The sequence below is a fragment of the Heteronotia binoei genome, chromosome 11 (assembly GCF_032191835.1).
Source record: "Heteronotia binoei isolate CCM8104 ecotype False Entrance Well chromosome 11, APGP_CSIRO_Hbin_v1, whole genome shotgun sequence".
NCBI lineage: Eukaryota > Metazoa > Chordata > Lepidosauria > Squamata > Gekkonidae > Heteronotia > Heteronotia binoei.
The window spans coordinates 9,823,891-9,842,997 of NC_083233.1; the positions used below are offsets into that span (position 1 = coordinate 9,823,891).

The window sequence follows — 19,107 nt, forward strand, 5'->3', positions numbered from 1 at the left end:
TCTCCCAGGTGGCTTGGTCAGCCTGGCTTACCTGGGAAGGATGATCCTTGACGGTCTGTTTGGGAGCTCGAATGCTGTATTCCTTTCTCTGGAGCTGCAGGGCGATGCGCCCCGTGGCATATTGCCATCATCTCTAACTTGGGCATTTTGGGAACTTTTTAATGTTGGTGGGACAACATAGGCGAGCAAGCTGTGTGCGCCTTCTGAGTGTAGTGTGTCTGATACAGCTTTGTGATTGTTCCGGCTGAACTGTCAATAAAGTGTGGGGTGTTGGCCTCTCGAACAAGTGTTTGCACAGATTTCTGACTCCCTCACTCCAAACCAGCCAGTCTCAGTTGCTTGTTAATGCAGTCCAATTCATTCTTCTTAGCATGACTCCCAGATTAGCCTTTTCTTGTTCAAACCACCAATTTAGTGCTGGAACAGGAATGGGGAACAGCAAGCCTCATTTCACAAAAGTCTTGGATCTGGCTTTCCAGAGGGGGGGTCCCCTGTTTGGCTGGGTCTGTAATCTGAAAAGGGCATAGCCATTCACCCCCCTACAGCCCCAATGTGGAGCTGATACCTTTCCTGGCCCCTGCCATGTGCTTTTTAGACAGTGGATGGGGCCCAGGTTTGGGGGGGGGGGAGTTGCCCACAAGACATCTGATCGGCTGTGCAGACGTTTTGAAATTGCTTTGGCAGCAGCTGTCGCTACACTACAAGGATCTTCACAGTGTGACTGAAGGGGAGCCATACTGTGATTGACCCTGCCTCCTGTGGCAGCCGTTTTGTGGCAGTTGTTTTGTAGCTGGGCCCACCATGCTGTACCAGAACTCAAAGGTGCCTGCAAAAACGCTGGGAACCCCTGGTGCTCTACAGGCTAAGGCAAGCAAAAATGGGAGGTTTTTCCTTGGGGCTTTTGCTGTACCTATAATAGAAGCTAAGGTTAAAAAAGGGTAAAGGTAGTCCTGTGCGAGCAGCAGTCGTTTCCAACTCTGGGGTGACGTTGCTTTCACAACGTTTTCATAGCAGACTTTTTACAAGGTGGTTTGCCATTGCCTTCCCCAGCCATCTAGACTTTCCCCCCGGCAAGCTGGGGACTCATTTTACTGACATCAGAAGGATGGAAGGCTGAGTCAACCTTGAGCCAGCAACCTGAACCCAGCTTCTGCTGGGATTGAACTCAGGTCATGAGCAGGGAGCTCAGACTGCAGTACTGCAGCTTTACCACTCTGCGCCACAGGGCTCTTAGAAGCTAAGGTAGTTTTGTGCAAATGGAGCCAGCATAGCATTTTCCCCCACCATGCAGGTCTTTCCAGGTTAGGTTTGCCAAGCTTCAGGTAGGGTCTGGAGATCGCCCAGAATTGCAAGCGGTCTCCAGGTGACAGTGATCCGTTCCCCTGGGTAAAATGGCTGCTTTGGAGGGTGCACTCTGTGACATTATACCCTACTGAGCTCTGCCCCCTCCCCAAATCCTTTCCAGTCCTCCCCCCCATCTCCAGGAATTTCCCAAGCCAGATCTGGCAACCATGGCTTCAGTAGATAGCAGCCTTGAAGGAACTTGAAGAGTAACACACTAACGGAGAGGGAAATTGCTGAATTACAAATTGTTACGAAACCTGGAACAAACACCTCCCCAGGACTGAACAGGATATTGGTGTGTTTTTTTAATCTCATTACATATGCTAAACCCACTTTCACCAAGTATGGCTGTATATCCACAGTATTCCAGTGTATTTCTCTTTTAGGATAGTGTAAAAGAGTATGGCTGTGTAAAACCAAGTATGGCTGTATATCCACAGTATTCCAGTGTATTTCTCTTTTAGGATAGTGTAAAAGAGTATGGCTGTGTAAAACCAAGTATGGCTGTATATCCACAGTATTCCAATGTATTTCTCTTTTAGGATAGTGTATCAGAATAATGTTTTTGTATTGACATACTCAAACAATGGATATTGGCTGTTTATCTCATTACATATACTAAACCCATCTTCCACTATATTTTAATGTATTTTTTTTCTAATGGCAAACTAGTATATATTTATGTCACATGTTAAAAGGTAAATTAGTTGGACAGGAAAAACGTCTGGGAAAGAAATGCCCTCATTTTGACCCAGGCTTATTAGCAATAGAATAATTAACACACATTCTCACATTCTGACACGTTACTATTTTATTGGCTTTCCACACTAATGCAACCCAGAGCGAAGGTTTTCTGAATTTGCTAATTTTACTATTCTGCTATTGGATTTTAACTTTGTACCACTTTGCATTCCAAACCCCACCGGCTCTATGTAGCTCTGCTCACTGTATCTCATTCCTCGTCTGAAGAAGTGTGCCTGCACATCAAAGCTTACATTCTGAATAAAAGCTTGTTGGTCTTAAAGGTGCCACTTGACTCCTGCTTTGTTCTACTGCTTCAGACCACCACGGCTGCCCACCTGGATCCAATTAATTTCTGAATCAGCTTTCTAGCTACAGTTGTCAGCTCTGGTTTGGAAAAAAAAAACTGGGGGAACACCGGAGGTGGGGTGGGAACAGACTTCAATAGGGTGTAATCCCAGAGAGGCCTCCTTCCAAGGCAGCCATTTTCTCCAGACGAAGTGACCTCTACCACCTGGAGATCTCCAGCCCCTGCCTGGAGGTTAGCAACCCTGTTTCTAGCCTACAGTCAGGGTTGCCGGCTGCTTACAGGAAAAGAGTGCTGCCCCTTTCATGGCTGTTGCTTAGCAGGTGTTGTTATTTACCTCCATGTCCTGCAAAGCTGCTTCTGCCCTTTGCCACGTATGAGGGCTCTCTTAAAGAGACAGGATGTGTTTCATCAGATCTATGGCAACAACCCTATTGCCCCCCCCCCAGTCGGAATAATGAGGCAAAGACATGTGTTGGGTGAAAATCAGGGCCACTTTATTAACAATGAACTGTGTGGGGCGAGAAAGCAAGACAAGCCCGGGGAGAACCTACCCTGCCTTGTCTTGAACAGGGCGAGCCAGCCTGTCCCCGACACAAGCCATCAAGGCGGCTACTGCCGGGCAGCTGGATCTAGGCTGCCCCCCCCCCTCTTCCCAGCCTCCCAATCACAGGAGCTTTACAAGGCGAGGGCAGCCGCTGGCCGGCCCCCCACAACAGAGAGCCGTACAGCCCAGCTGCCGATGAAGCTGACCAGAGCCCTGAACAGGAAGACCTCTGGGTGCTCACCGTAACATCATACTATGCCCCACCTAACTCCAGCCAGTGACCAATTAACCAGCCTTAACAGGGTACCAAACAACCCTAATCGAACAGTGCAAGGTAGGCGAAAAACAACCCAACCAGGGCCAATCAGTTGGGATGAAAAAATTCCTACCTGGCCCGAAAACCGGCGACTGGCTAATCCTGCACTATTGTTGGGTGGGAGGGAGGGCCGAAAGACGCCGGGAGCAACTGCGTGCTCCTGGACAGAGGTGGGGGCTTATCAAGCCTCTGGCACCCCGCCCTCCTCAGATCCTAGGGTTGCCAATCCCCAGGTGGAGGCAGGGGATCCCCTGGTTTGGAGGCCATCCCCCCGCTTCAGGGTCACCAGAAAGCGGGGGGAGGGAAGGCAAATGTGTGCTGGGAACTCTATTATTCCCTATGGAGATTTATTCCCATAGAAAATAATGGAGAATTGCTCCGCGGGTATCTGGGGCTCTGGGGGGGCTGTTTTTTGGGATACAGGCACCAAACTTTCAGTATAGCATCTAGTACTTCTCCCCAAAATACCCCCCCAAGTTTCAAAAAGATTGGACCAGGGGTCCAATTCTATGAGCCCCAAAAGAAGGTGCCCCTATCCTCCATTATTTCCTATGGAAGGAAGGCATTGAAAAGGTGTGCTGTCCCTTTCAGTGTGATGGCCAGAACTCCCTTTGGAGTTCAATGATGCTTGTCACAGCCTTGATCTTGGCTCCACCCCTAATGTCTCCTGGCTCCACCCCCAAAGTCCCCAGATATTTCTTGAATTGGACTTGGCAACCCTATCAGATCCCCAGATGGACGAGAAGGCCTGTTAGCCCCCCATCCGTCCGGGGAGGCAAAAGCGGCCCCTGGCCTTAGCCGTGATGGCGGTGCGGCCGGGAGGGGGCCGGATTATTCTCCCACTGTCTCTGACACAATTGTTTTGCCCTTATGCCAAAGTCAATGTGTGTGAGTCTTTGCCACCTCAAAGACTCCTGTTTTGGGCTAAAAATGCTTCTCAAACGGTACCAGCCTCTTGGGAAGGTCAGCCTGGAATGTGCATCTTGTTATTAATACAAATGAGAATACCCTTGTCGAGTTTGTCTCCATATTCAACCCCATGATTGTGGAAGTTTTCCTCCTATCTTAACCAGCCTGGCTTCTCATGCCTCCTTTACCGAGGTCTGCTGGGAAACTCCTGAAGATTTGGGGGTGGAGCCTGGGGGAGACAGGGACCTCAGAGGGAAACAATGGCATAGAGCTCCCCCTCGGAAGAATCCATTTTCTCCAGGGGATCTGATTTCTATATGAACATCTGAAGCTGCCTTATACTGAATCAGACCTTTGGTCCATCCAAGTCAGTATTGTCTTCTCCGACTGGCAGCGGCTCTCCAGGGTCTCAAGCTGAGGTTTTTCACACCTCTTTGCCTGGACCCTTTTTTGGAGATGCCAGGGATTGAACCTGGGACCTTCTGCTTCCCAAGCAGATGCTCTACCACTGATCCACCATCCCTCCCCTATAGTATAGAGATGACCTGTAATTCCCATGGGATCCCCAGGTCCAACATGGAGGCTAGCATGCCTAGATCTTGTAACTTAAGAACTTGCCTTTCAACACATAGTAAACCACAGAATGCCAATAGCTGTGAATAAGTAATAAAAAGCACAATAATATACCAATTTTTACAACAATTCATGCGTCCAAATTAATATATACGACATAGGTACAGTGTATTATAGAAAAGCTCTCATAAATATCCTTAAAGTGTAAGCGTCTTCTCAGCCTCTCAAAAGAGCAGGGGGAAAGTGCTTGTGCAGAACCTATGTTTCTTAAAGTGCATGAAGTCTTTTGTCAATGTCATTCATCAGTTTCCATTCAAAGGCTGATATTCATAACGGCGGCACTGGCAAATTGCTCGGCCTCTGACAGATAAACTGTTTTCGCACACAGCTCGCCTCGCAGTCACAAGCCTGCTCCCTCCGCAGCGTCTGTCGGATTTCCCACCATCTGCGCCGGAGTTACAGGAAGTGCTGCGGCTTTTGCGTAGCAAATGTAAACTGGGGTGGGAAATCCAACCGGACGCTGCGGAGGGAACAGGATTGTGACTGCGAGGTGAGCTGTGTGCAAAAACGGTTATACTGTTGACCTCTGAAGCCGTTTCCTTTGAATTCTTTCTCAAAGAGGCATTGCATACAACGTCCATATTATTCCAAGATGGTCAGCATTGTCTCAAGCAAAATTTCTTGGATGGGAGACCACTAAGGAAGTCCAGGGTTGCCACCCGGAGCCAAGAAATGCTTGAGACCCTGGAGAGCCACTGCCAGTCTGAGAAGACAATACTGACTTTGATGGACCAAAGGTCTGATTCAGTATAAGGCAGCTTCATATGTTCATATGTTCTCTCATGCCTGGAATGCCCTGTGGTGGGGTTGGCATGAGTCAGCTGCGACTTAGCAGCACGTTCTTCTTCTTAGCTGGGCAAGATCCAGCTTGGCTCACTTCCGCTTGAGCACAGACAGGCTGGGCAGATGCAAAAGTGTGGATTGTGCTCTCCTTATTTAATAGGCCTTAGAACAGGGATGTCAAACTCATGGCCTGGGGGCCGAATCAGGCCCCCAGAAGGCTCCAATCAGACCCCTGAGAAACTGGCTGTCATCTGCTTCCTTCCTTCCCCCTCTCTCTCTTACTTCTTGCTGCATAACAGCTTGCTTTGCCAGGCTTGCTCAATCGCACAGAAGCTACAAAGCAAAGCCTCTATTTTCTCCATTTGCTGAGGCTCCTCCCTTGGGGAGGAGGGAGAGCTTGCTTTGCCAGGCTCTCTCAACTGAACAGCAAAGCCACTAAGCCAAGCTTCTCTTCCTTCTATTGGATAATATAAGGAAATCACCGGAAACAATGTAACTTTCACAAAACCCCGCACAAATATATTTAGTGCAAACTGAGTTGAACAAAAAGAACAGAACACTGAGTGTACAGTATAAGTAATGTCCCCACAAAGTCTTTCCACAGCCTAAAAGTCAGCTTCTTCTAACAGACACAGGGGTGGGCAAAATCCTTTGAACTCAGCGTTCGACAACAAACGGCACAGAGAAAGTAAGGAAGAACCGCTTATTGCAGGACTCCTCGCGATTTCGATAGAATATCCTTCATCAGCCTCCTTCTCTCAACGTTATGCGGAGCCTTAGCTAACTTTCTTTACACATGGATTAACACATGCTCTTCTACAGGTGCTGCTGGCTCTCCATTGAGCATACCCGTTCCATTGTTCTCCATTGAGTACACGGGTTCCAGTTGTGTTTATTATCTCTTCCTTCTATTGCTGAGGCTCCTCCCCTTCCTGGTCCCCTGGGGAAGGAAGGAAAGAGCCAGAGCTTCCTTTGCCCAGTTCCCTGGGTCCCATGGGAGAGATACAAAGAAAGCACCTTGAAGACCAACAAGTGCTAAGGTTTTAAGCATGTTTTAAGGGGTTTAAAAAAAAAAAAAAACAGTTGTGTTTGTGTCCTTTATAATTTTTTTTTTTTTTATCTCTACTACCTAGTCTTAAATAGGCACACACACGGCCTGGCCCAACATAGCTCAGCCCAACAAGGTCTCATTTATGTCAGATTTGGCCCTCGTTACAAATTAGTTTGACACCGTGGCTTAATATGAGTGCCCTGGCCTGGATTGGCCACGTAGCCCAATTTTGTCAGATTAAAAGGGGAACTGAATTAGATGGATTTACGGAGGATAGTTCTATCTAGGGTTGCCAATTCCCAGGTGGGGGCAGGGGATCCCCCGGTTTGGAGGCCCTCCCCCCGCTTCAGGGTCGTCAGAAAGCGGGGGGAGGGGAGGCAAATGTCTGCTGGGAACTCTGTTATTCCCCTATGGAGATTTATTCCCATAGAAAATCATGGAGAATTGATCTGCGAGTATCTGGGGCTCTGGGGGGGCTGTTTTTGGGGGTAGATGCACCAAATTTTCAGTATAGCATCTAATGCCTCTCCCCAAAATACCCCCCAAGTTTCAGAAAGATTGGACCAATTCTATGAGCCCCAAAAGAAGGTACCCATATCCTTCATTATTTCCTATGGAAGGAGGGCATTGAAAAGGTGTTCTGTCCCTTTAAATGTGATGGCCAGAACTCCCTTTGGCGTTCAATTATGCTTGTCACAGCCTTGATCTTGGCTCCACCCATAATGTCTCCTGGCTCCACCCCCAAAGTCCTCAGATATTTCTTAAATTGGACTTGGCAACCCTAGTTCTATCAGTGGCTACTACCCTGGTGACTAAAGGGAACCAAAAAGAGAAGTGAAAAGAAACTCAGCCAACCAAGCAAAAACCTCCAAAAGAAGATTAGAGTACTAGTAAGGTCCCAAAAGTTAAAAAACAGCAAGAGTTAAAAACAAAGGTACAGGTGCTTATTACAAAAACATATTAAAAACCTTGTAGGGGCCCAAATGAAGCCTCATGAAATCATCAAAATGACAACTGCACCAAAAGGAACTAGTATGTAAGGCCTGAGGCGTTTCAGCCTGCACAGGCCTCCTTTAGAGGTCAAACAGTACAAATTACAACATACAACAAGGTCCCTGTTACTCTTGTAAGGCAAGAAACACTTAATATAGGATCTAAAATGGAATGTTCCAATTTGGAAATGATTCCTCCCCCCCCCCCCCTAAAAAAAAAATTCAGAGGCCACAAACGTATCTTGGCTTTATGTCAGCAGCAATTACATATGCTGGAAACAGTAATATTGCCAATAATATTACACCTTCCAGTTTGGGTCCTAATAGCACAAGTAAAATTCCCTTATCGGGGCCAGTGATAAGGCTTCATTTAGGCCCTATGAAGTTTTAATACGAACATATGAAGCTACCTTATACTGAATCAGACCCTTGGTCCATCAAAGTCAGTATTGTCTACTCAGACTGGTAGCAGCTCTCCAGGGTCTCGTTTTGTAATAAACACATGTACTTTTGTTTTTCGCTATTGCTGTTTTTAACTTTTGGCCCCTTCCTAGTACTCTAAACTTCCTTTGGAGACTAAAGAGAACTACCATGTCCAGAGGCAGGCAACCTCTGAATCCCAGTGCCAGGAGGCAACACCAGGAGAAGGCCTCGGCCTCCATGCTCTGTTGTTGGCTCTCCAGAGGAAGTGATTGGCCACGGTGTGAGACAGGATGCTGGGCTATTGGTTTGATCTAGCGGGGCTTTTCTTAGGTTCTTCCATTCTTCTGATCTCAGAAGCTAAGCAGGTCAGCCCTGGTTAGTGATTGGATGGCAAACCACCAAGGAACTCCTATGTCGCTACTCAGAGGCCAATCCCAGGTAGGGGCAGGGGATCCCCCGGTTTGGAGGCCTCCCCCTGCTTTACGGTCATCAGAAAGCAGGGGGAGGGGAGGGAATTGTCTGCTGGGAACTCTGTTATTCCCTATGGAGATTTATTCCCATAGAAAATCATGGAGAATTTATCCATGGGTATCTGGGCACTGGGGGCCCTGTTTTTTGAGGTAGAGGCACCAAATTTTCAGTATAGTATCCAGTGGCTCTCCCCAAAACACTCCCTAAATTTCAAAAAGATTGAACCAAGGGGTCCAATTCTATGAGCCCCCAAATAAGGTGCCCCTATCCTTCATTATTTGCTATGGAAGGAAGGCATTTAAAAGATGTGCGGTCCCTTGAAATGTGATGGCCAAAACTCCCTTTGGAGTTCAATTATGCTTCCCTGCTCATTGCTCCTGGCTCCACCCCAATGTCTCCTGGCTCCACCCCCAAAGTCTCTTGGCTCCACCCCCAAAGTTCCCAGATATTTCTTGAATTGGACTTGGCAACCCTAGCCAGACATGGCAAATCACCTTTGAAAGTCTGTTGTCTGCCTCAAAAACCTTACACGGTTGCCATAAAACAAAGCAGCAGACAAGCACACCTTTAAGACCAACTCAGTTTTATTCAGAATTTAAGCTTCCGTGTGCTCTTAAGCAGACTTCATCAGACAAAATGGGAATGGCAAGCAGCAGTTCTTAATATAAGTGGGCAGTGAGTTGGTACGTAGAATCATGGGGATGTTTTTAGCACATTAAAAGAATCACAAATCTACACGGTTGCCATAAGTTAGCTGTGACTTGATGGCACTTTCCACCAGCACTGAGCAGCACCTGACACTTCCACCTGCAGTTGGCTTGCCAGTTATCTATTTGGGGGGGGGGAGGGGGACACTTTTTCCTCAGGCAGTCTGGCTCAAGGCTTTCAACAGGTCAGTCTCTACATATGCATACAACACAGGGCCTTCATTCTCTCCAGGTGCGTTGGCAACCCTGTATGTAGGGTGAAGGCTGGGCTGGGCCTGTTTCTCCCTGACATGGCAATTTTCATACTGGAAGGAATTACTTTCTGTTTCCTATTAATGTGGAAACCCCCCCCCCCCACACACACAGTTAAGAACATCAGAAGAGCCCTTCTGGATCAGGCCAGTGGTGCATTGAGTCCAGCATCCCGTCTCATACAGTTGCCAACCAGTTCCTCTGGAGGGCCAACAACAGGGCAGAGAGGCCGAGGCCTCCCCCCTCATATTGCATCCTGGCACTGGGTGATGGGGGAATTCCGGAAAGAGCCACATGTGGCTCCCCAGTCACAGTTTGGCCACCTCTGATCTAGAGGAAGTGGCTGGCCACTGTGTGAGATGGGATGCTGGACTAGATGGGCCATGAGTCTGATCCAGCAGGGCTCTTCTGATGTCTATTTTCTCAGGAGTCGCTCTGTTCTTCAGACAGCAATCTGAGCTCTGGGTGCCTGTTCTGGAGCACAATTGACACTCCCCAGAGTTGCCAGCTTTTGAAGTGGTCCCACTCTCTGCCCCTTTAATATCGGTTTGGTCCGCAGCAAATACCAGGTGGCCTTATTTCTCTCTATGCCATGAAAAGCTTCAGCTGCTTGTTTTCACACATTAAGGCTCCCTTAAAGGAACCCTTAAAGGTCTGGCTAGCCTGACCTCATCTGATTGCAGAAGCTAAGCAGGGTGGGCTCTTGAATGGGAAACCACCAAGGAAGTTCAGGGTCACCAAGGAAGTTCAGGGTGCAGACAGATGATGGCAAGGCTCCTCTGAACTTCACTTGCCTTGAGAACTCCTTGCGGGCTCACCACAAATTGGCTGCAGATTGATGACATTTTTCTTCAAGTGTGTTGGCAACCCTAAGTTGGGCACAATAACAAAAGTTGATACTTCCTGTCAACTAAAGTGTCCCACCATGTTTTAAAGGCAGCATCCTATGAACAATGTGTGTTTACATATGCTATACATAAGGCACAAACCCCAAAAGTGGTGTCAGAAGAGTGTATGTAGGAGTTCATTTCTGATCCCTTGGCATTTCACCTTCAGCAATATAAAGCACTAGCCTTCTACTGAGTCAGGCCTTTAATTCATCGATGCCATCTTTGCCAGCTCTGACTGGCAGGGGGTCTCCAGTTGCCCCTCACCTCCTACCTGATCCTCTTGAACCCAGGGCCTCCTGCATGAGCGTTGCTACAGCAATCTCTTGGTGATGCTCCAACCAAGATACCTCAGGGCAGCAATGAATCAGACATGAGCGTTGCTACAGCAATCTCTTGGTGATGCTCCAACCAAGATACCTCAGGGCAGCGATGAATCAGACAATATTGCCACAGCCCACTCCCCTAAGTATTGCTTCGGGCAAACGCCGAAGGATAAAGGGACACAAATCTAACATCAAGAATCACAAAATTGAGAAACTTTTAGAACACTTCAGTCTTCCAGGACATTCAATGGGTGACCTCAATGTAGCTGTTTTATTGCAAAGGAACTTCAGGAACAGATGGGAATGGGAGACTGGTGAATTACAAGTTATTACAAACTCAGACGTATGGACCCCCAGGACTTAACAGATATTGGCTTCTTATCTCACTACACGCTAAGTCACTCAGTTCTCAATTATATCCAGTAATCAAACTTTGTTGGTCTTGGAGGTGCCATTGGACACAAACTTAGTTCTCACATCTGCTTTTTAACTGCTTTATTATCCATATACCAACTTACCATAGCTTACCTAATGTGTTATTCTGACCTCAGCTGTATTTATTGCTAAGTTACTTAGGCATCTTGGCTCTAATTGGCTCTTCCTGGGAAACCCCACTCACCGTGTAATATTTGAGGAAATCTGCGCAGTGTATCTGAATTAGTGTACATACTAAGTCTCTTTGTTCTCGCTTGTACCCAGAATTGAACTTTATTTGTCTTGTAAAGTGCCACTGGACTTAAGCATCATTCCTATACCTGTTTGTTATCTCTTGCATTTGTATGCTAATTTACTGCCATTCATTAGATCTTTCTTCCATTCTATCTCAGCTCTAATCGCACCCAATATCTTGACTCTAAAAGGCCCTTCCTGACAACCCCCATCCCTCTCCTATAAGCAGTGGAGGTTCTGCTCCATCTTTCTGAAGAAGTGTGCCTGTACACAAAAGTTTATACCATGAATAAAACTTCAAGGTGCCCCCCTGGACTCAGGCTTTGTTCTGCTGCTTCAGACCAGAAGGCTGCCCACCTGAATCTGGGCTGCCTTCTAATGGTGCCCTCCTTGACCAAAATATCCCAGGGTGGCCCTGAACCAGACAAGATTGCCACAGGCCTGGAATCTAGAGCAGGATCTTCATTATGAGGGGAGTTCCCCCACCCCAGAAATCTTCAAGGGACCCGTAAGTCTTGTTTGCGAGGGCTTTTGATGGGGTATGAACAGCAGGCATCTTTTGGGGGGGGGGTTATTGTATTTGGTTTTAATCTGTTGTTTTAATTATTACTTATAAGCCAAGAGGAAAATTGGTGTACATTTTTTATAACTTTAGGGTCTCCTGCTGGCCTAGAAAAAACATCCTGCTCCTTTAAGAGAGGCTGCATGAGTAGAAATATGCAGTTTGAATCTTTTCATGACATGGAGCTAGACCATGGGTGGCCAAACTGTGGCTCAGAAGCCACGTGTGGCTCTTTCACACTTATTGTGTGGCTCTTGAAGCCCCCACTGCCCTGTCAGCAGACTTGGAGAAGGCATTTCTTTCTTTAAATCACTTCTCCAAGCCAAGCCAGCTGGCAGCTTGGAGAATGCATTTAAAGTCAAAGTTTCTTTCTTTCCACCTCTCGCTCCTCCCATCTATTTGCCTTCCTTCCCTCAAACATCTGATGTTCATGTCTTGTGGCTCTCAGACATCTGACATTTTTTCTATGTGGCTCTTGACCCCTGAGCTAGACAACATCATCTGGAGCCACATATGCCACTTTCACACATCTTATGTGGCTCTTGAAGCCCCCCCCCCCGTCAGCCAGCTTGGAAAAGGCATTTATTATAGCTGGTGGCTTGGAGAATGTATTTAAAGTTAAAGCTGCTTTCTTTCCTCCTCTCTCTCCCTCCCCCATCTATTTGCCTGCCTGCTTCCTTCCTTCCTTGTGGCTCTCAAACATCTGACGTCTATTCTATGTGGCTTTTATGTTAAGCAAGTTTGGTCACCCCTGATCTGGACTTTGCTGCAGATCAGACTGATGTTAAAGGGACAGCGAGAGGGTCCAGTGTGCTAGGACAGGGGTCCCCAACCCCTGGTCCATGGACTGGTACTGGTTTATGGCCTGTTAGCAACCGGGCCATGAGTTGGATAATTATTTAATTATATATTACAATGTAGTAGTAGTAGGAGTAATTAATAACAAGATCAACAACAACACATCGGATTTATAGCCTGCCCTCTACTCTGAATCTCAGAGCAGCTCACAATCTCCTTTATCTCTTTCCCCCACAACAGACACCCTGTGAGAGGTGGGGCTGAGAGAGCTCTTATAGCAGCTGCCCTTTCAAGGACAACTCCTGTGAGAGCTATGGCTGACCCAAGGCCATTCCAGCAGGTGCAAGTGGAGGAGTGGGGAATCAACCCCAGTTCCCTCAGATAAGAGTCCATGCGCTTAACCACCACACCAAAATAAAGTGCACAATTGTATCATCCCGAAACCATCCCGCCCCCCCCCCCCCCCCGGTAGAAAAATTGCCTTCCACAAAACCGGTCCCTGTGATCCTTTTTGGCACCACTGTGCTAGGAGGATCACAGTCTTGAGAGCCAGTGTGATGTGGTGGTTATAGTGTTGGACTAGGCTCTGGGAGCCCTGGATTTGAATCCCCACTCATCCCATGGGAGCCTGCTGGGCTAGTCACATGCTTTCAGCCTCAACTACCTCACAGGGTTGTCGTGAGGATGAAAGGAGAGGAGGATAAGGATGACCCAACAAGCCTCGTCCTCAAGACGGGGTACAAATGAAGCCAGTTAATAAATAAGCCTTCTAGCGCAATCCCATGCCTACTCAGGAGTCTGTCCTGCTAAGTGAAATGGCATACACTCCCTTCCAAGGAAATGCGAGTTTACTGAACGAGCACACAATTCGCTGTGCACCTCCAAGTCCCTCAACAAGGTGACTGGCAGAAATTCCAGCCTCATTCAAAGGTGTTTGCTTGCAGGTGCGTCTTGCCTACTTAGCAATTACACCTCCCAAGTATGGCTACACAAAACAGATTCGGAAGCGGCAACCCCACGACCCTTTCTTCAAGGGCAAGCCCCGTCACGGCACTCCCGAAGGCTCACGTCCAACGCAGCCGTGCCCGGGGCTCTTCCCGGCCGCCCTGTGTCCTTGGGGGCCAATCGCTGGGCGGCGAGGGGCCCGCAGGGGCACGGGATTGGCTGGGCCCTTGTGGAGGGGCGGGGGCGAGGAGGCAGGGCGCCAGTCCTCATGAAGTGGAGCCGCTCGGGCCGCTATAAAAAGCGGCTGCGGCGGGCTCCGGCTTGAGACTTGCCGGCCATGGAGCAGCAGCGGCGGTGGCGCTGGGTTGCGGGCCTGGTGGCGCTGCTGGCGTGTTGCCTGCGGGGGGCGCTCGCCTTCGAGGTGGACGAGGAGTGCTGCGAGTGGTGGGCCGAGAGCGTGGAGTGGCCGGTGGGCGCCAGCGAGTGCCCCGTGAACCCCGACGACCTGCAGGAGACCTACTGCTGCGGCCTCTGCTTCGCCCAGCACCAGACCAACGTCCCCCAAGGCTGGCTGGACGACGTCTGCCCCGTCGACGATCCCCTGCCTGCCGCGTCTGGCTCGGCGTCGAGCTCCGGCGGGGGTAAGGCGGCTGCAGCCCGGGGGGGGGGGGGAGTCCAGCCTGTTGGGCAGCTTTCCTGCCTCGACGGGCGGCTCTGCGGGCTCCTTCGAGGAAGCGGCGCCGGGCAGCCCTTCCCGTCCAGGATGCCTTCCCGGGCGTGGCCTCCTTCACCCCGGGCTTAGGGTTGCCAATCCCCAGGTGGGGGCAGGGGATCCCCTGGTTTGGAGGCCCTCCCCCCGCTTCAGGGTCATCAGAAAGCGGGGGGAGGGGAGGGAAATGTCTGCTGGGTACTCATGATTCCCTATGAAGACTTATTCCCATAGAAAATAATGGAGAATTTATTCACGGGTATCTGGGGCTCTGGGGGTCCTGTTTTTTGAGGTAGAGGCACCAAATTTTCAGCATATTATCCAGTGGCTCTCCCCAAATTACTCCCCAAGTTTCATAAAGATTGGACTAGGGGGTTCAATTCTATGAGCCCCGAAAGAAGGTGCCCCTATCCTTCATTATTTCCTATGGAAGGAAGGCATTTAAAAGATATGCCGTCCCTTGAAATGTGATGGCCAAAACTCCCTTTGGAGTTCAATTATGCTTGCCACCCCCAATGTCTCCTGGCTCCACCCCCAAAATCCCCAGATATTTCTTGAATTGGACTTGGCAACCTTACCTTACCCGGGCTGCCCACTTTCTGGGACCTGCGTGTGGCTCTCCTTGGAAGCCGGTGGGGGGGGGGGATCCTGTCCCTGCTGCTGCCCTCCCCTGGCCGCCTGGCAACTCGAGCAGAGCAGCCAAAGGCCTTGCGGAAGTCCTGGGGGGGGGGGGCTGGAAAGGGAGCGGCTGGCTCTGCTGTTGGGCCTCCAGCTACTTCTGCCTCTGAAATCACCTCCGTGGTGGTTCCATGGATTCTGGCAGTTCTGCTCCCCGTGCATGAGTTGACTTGCCTTGGGAGCTGCCTGTGCCGGTGGCCGCTCCATCCCGTCCCCTCGGGCTTCCGCGGTCTCAAGGTGGGGCGCATTCTCCGTCGTGTCGTGCGCCCCTGCAGGTCGGTAAAGAAAAAGTTGCGTGACTTTTCTCTACAGGAAGATCCCCAGCCCCTGCGTTGTCTTTAGTGTTGCCAACTCTTGGCTTGAGAAATTCCTGGAGGTTTGGGGGCAGTGGCTGGGGTGGGTGGACTTTAAGCGATGACTTCACCTATGCTAGGACGCTGTATGCGCAGCTGTGGAAACAGGGAAAAATACCAGAGAAATGGGATTGGATTGTGAAAGTTTTATTGTGGAGTGGGATGGACAAATTAACGAAAACCTTAAGAGACTTTGATTTAGATATATTCAAAAAGGAGTGGAAGAAATTTAAAGGATATATGGAGAAAGAGTGGAATGTTAAAGGACATTGGACAATTTTTTAGCATTAATGAGAAAAGAAAAATAATGAACTTGGTTAGTGGTACCTTTATAATGGAAACTAAATTTTGTAACTTCGGGGAAGTCAAATATTGGTGGGAGGGGGGGTTGAAATATCATATGGGTTAGTATAGAAAAGAGACAATTAAGTACTGTAACCATATGTTATTAATAAATTGCTAAAACACAAAGTGATAACTTCACCTAGAATCAATTGAGCTGCCATGTTGTCCAGAGGAGAAGATTGGTTTTATACCCCACCCTTTACTCGTGAGTGGCTTACAATCGCCTTCCTTTTTTCTTTCACCACAACAGACGGTCAGTGGGGGGCTGTTAGAGCTCTGGGAGAATTGTGACTGATGCAGGGTCACACCAGCAGGTGAAGAAATGGGGAATCAAACTCAGTTCTTCAGACTGGAGTCCATTGTTCTTAGCCGGTGCACCAAGCTGATCTCTGAAGTCTGGCGATCAAGTGTGGTGTTGTGGTGAAGAGTTTGGGAGTTGCGTCTGAGAGACCCAGATAGCTCCTTTGAAGCTTTCTGGGTGGCCCTGGGCCCAGTCACCCACTCTCAGCCTAGCCTGCCTGCCTCACAGGGGGTGTTGTGAGGGTAAAATGGAGGATGGGTGAATACTGTAAGCTGCTTTCTAGGAGGACTTCAGACCCTGCCTGGACATTGGCAACCCCATTGCTTGCCTTTTTCTGGCTCAGTATGTGGAACAGAGCAGCCAGGATCAAGAACTGAAGCACCTGGTTCTCTTGTGTATCAGGAAACTCCTTGTGCCTAAGTTTCCTGGTTGGTTTTGCTGCTTATCCTTTTGGCTCTGGAGGCCTCTGCTACTGGGACTGGGAAAGTCTCTTCCAATGAGCCAGGCTCCCTGCAGCATCCAGCTCTGGAGGCGCCTGAGGCCGAACTGGGAGTGGGGGCGGCTTTCAACACTTGGAGAATATTTTGAGCCTCTGAAGTTCACCTCGTACCAAATAGGATCTTGCAGATGACTTCTTTCCATTTCTTTCCTGTAGAAAGAGAAGCTTTAGGCTGGCATAGGCACCCTTAACCGGGAACTGTGCAAAAGTCTGCTTCTCTCCCCACCACCAGTCAGTACTTCCTAATGTGGGGGGTGGGACGGGCCTCACCTCAAGGGGAGGGACGGTGGCTCAGTGGTAGAGCATCTGCTCGGGAAGCAGAAGGTCCCAGGTTCAATCCCTGGCATCTCCAAAAAGGGTCCAGGCAAAGAGGTGTGAAAAACCTCAGCTTGAGACCCTGGAGAGCAGGGGAGGGATGGTGGCTCAGGGGTAGAGCATCTGCTTGGGAAGCAGAAGGTCCCAGGTTCAATCCCTGGCATCTCCAAAAAAGGGTCCAGGCAAATAGGTGCGAAAAACCTCCGCTTGAGACCCTGGAGAGCCGCTGCCAGTCTGAGAAGACAATACTGACTTTGATGGACCGAGGGTCTGATTCAGTATAAGGCAGCTTCATATGTTCATGTTTTGGGGAGGGATGGTGGCTCAGTGGTAAAGCATCTGCTTGGGAAGCAGAAGGTCCCAGGTTCAATCCCTGGCATCTCCAAAAAAAGGGTCCAGGCAAATAGGTGTGAAAAACCTCAGCTGGAGACCCTGGAGAGCCGCTGCCAGTCTGAGAAGACAATACTGACTTTGATGGACCAAGGGTCGGATTCAGTATAAGGGAGCTTCTTATGTTCATATATATGTTCAGTGAAATACAGTTGAGGAGGAGGAGGAGCTATTCTGGATCACCTCGTTGGGCTGAACTGGTTTTATTCTTCTCTATGCCAAGCTTCTCCTGGAGAATGTGGGGGCTCGCTGGTGGAGGGAGGGGGAGGAGGCAGCCCTGTGGCCTGGAATGAAGATGGGAGTGAATAAGGCTTCTAATGATACTCTTCTGTCTCCCCCCCGCCCAGGTTTTTGGGGCTCCGCCATCGCTCTGATTGTCCCAGCAGTTTTCCTGATCCTCTTCTTCTGTGCCTGGCTGTGGCTGAAGGACACCCCCAGGGGCCCTGCCGTCGGTTCTGGCTCCACCAGAGGCTCCTCTTCCTCCCGGCTTCGGTCCTGTTATGGTGTCCGTTCAATGCCAAATGCGCTGAAGTTCATGCTTCCCACCTCCAAACCCCAGGACTCGCCCGCTCTCTCTGAAAATACTCATCTTCAGTTCTGTCAGCCAGCTGGGGCGAATGATGGCGTCTTGAGTCCTGTGGTGGTTCTGGGGCCCCCGGAGGAGCCTGTGCCTAGCGAGGCCCTGGAGGAGCCTGTGCCTGGGGGGCCCCCAGAGGAGCCTGCCTTGCCAGCCGAGTAACCTGTGAATCCAAGTTGACTTGAGGGCTGACCTCGGATGATGTGTCTGCATGTCGTGCAGTCACACAGCTTGTTTTTAGAATCTTTTTAGGGTCCAGGAAACATGTGAGATTGTGCTTTTATTATAGGCTAAAATGAGGGGGGGGGTTCCTTTTAAAATGTGTCAGGACATGCCCAAAGATGTTACTCGCTGTTGTTGTGGGTGGTGTGTTGGGCTGACGGGGAAGCACTCCCTCCTCCCCCAGCTCACGGAGGCGTTTTGAAAGGGTGGGTTTTATGGAACGCTGGAGGCCACCTCGCTGGAAGCTGTGTCTGTTTGGAGTAAATAAAGAATCTACAGGGAAAAAAGTACTTGTGCCGGCTCTTCTTTACACTATGATGTCAGGGTATTGTGTGCTAAAGGTCTCCTAATCTGAGCCTTTGAAGACCCAAGTTTACAACCTCTCCTCTCCCTGGCTTAACTAGTCCTGCCCTGGCCCAGTCTGCTCTGACCTCAGAAACTTAAACAGGGTCAGCCACGGAAATAGATCAAGGCAGGTAGTTGTGTTAGTCTTTCTGTAACAGTAGGATAAAAAGAGCAAGCGTCCAGCAGCACCTTGAAGACTAACTTGAGGCAGGGCAGGAGCTTTCTGTGAGTCCCTGAAGAAGTGAGCAGTCTTGAAAGCTCCTCTCCGGCCACCAATTTGTGTAAGTCTTTAAGGAGCTGCTGGACTCCTGCTCTTTCTACAGGGTCAGCCATGGGCAGCATTTGGATGGGAGACCATCAAGGAAGCCCAGGGTCACTACGCGCAGGCAGGCAGCAGCCAACCACCTCTGCTCATCTCTCTGGGCCTTAAACATCTCTCTGTGACTTGACGGCACTTTGCAGACAAAACCAAAATTTCAACAAGACGGGGCGATTTTACAGAGATTTAGGTGGGCAGCCGTGTTGGTCTGAAGCAGTAGAACAAAGCAAAGTCAAGAAGCACCTTTAAGACCAACAAAAGTTTTATTCAGAATGGAAGCTTTTGTGTGGCTGCACACTTCTTCAGGTGAGGAATGAGGTGCAGGAAGGAGAGCTACGTACAGCTGGTGGGATTTAGAAGGCAAAGCGGCAGTGCAGCAGCTTGACTAACG

General features: G+C 49.4%; 1 protein-coding gene across 1 annotated transcript; it reads left to right on the forward strand.

Annotated features, from left to right (window-relative positions):
- Window positions 1-13,707: 13,707 nt before the first annotated feature.
- LOC132579263 (uncharacterized) lies at window positions 13,708-18,339 on the forward strand. The gene is made up of 2 exons (XM_060249514.1): window positions 13,708-14,304; window positions 17,601-18,339. The coding sequence occupies exons 1-2, from the start codon at window positions 14,001-14,003 to the stop codon at window positions 17,990-17,992; spliced, it is 696 nt and encodes a 231-aa protein (XP_060105497.1). The 5' UTR covers window positions 13,708-14,000; the 3' UTR covers window positions 17,993-18,339.
- The last annotated feature ends 768 nt before the right edge of the window (window positions 18,340-19,107 follow it).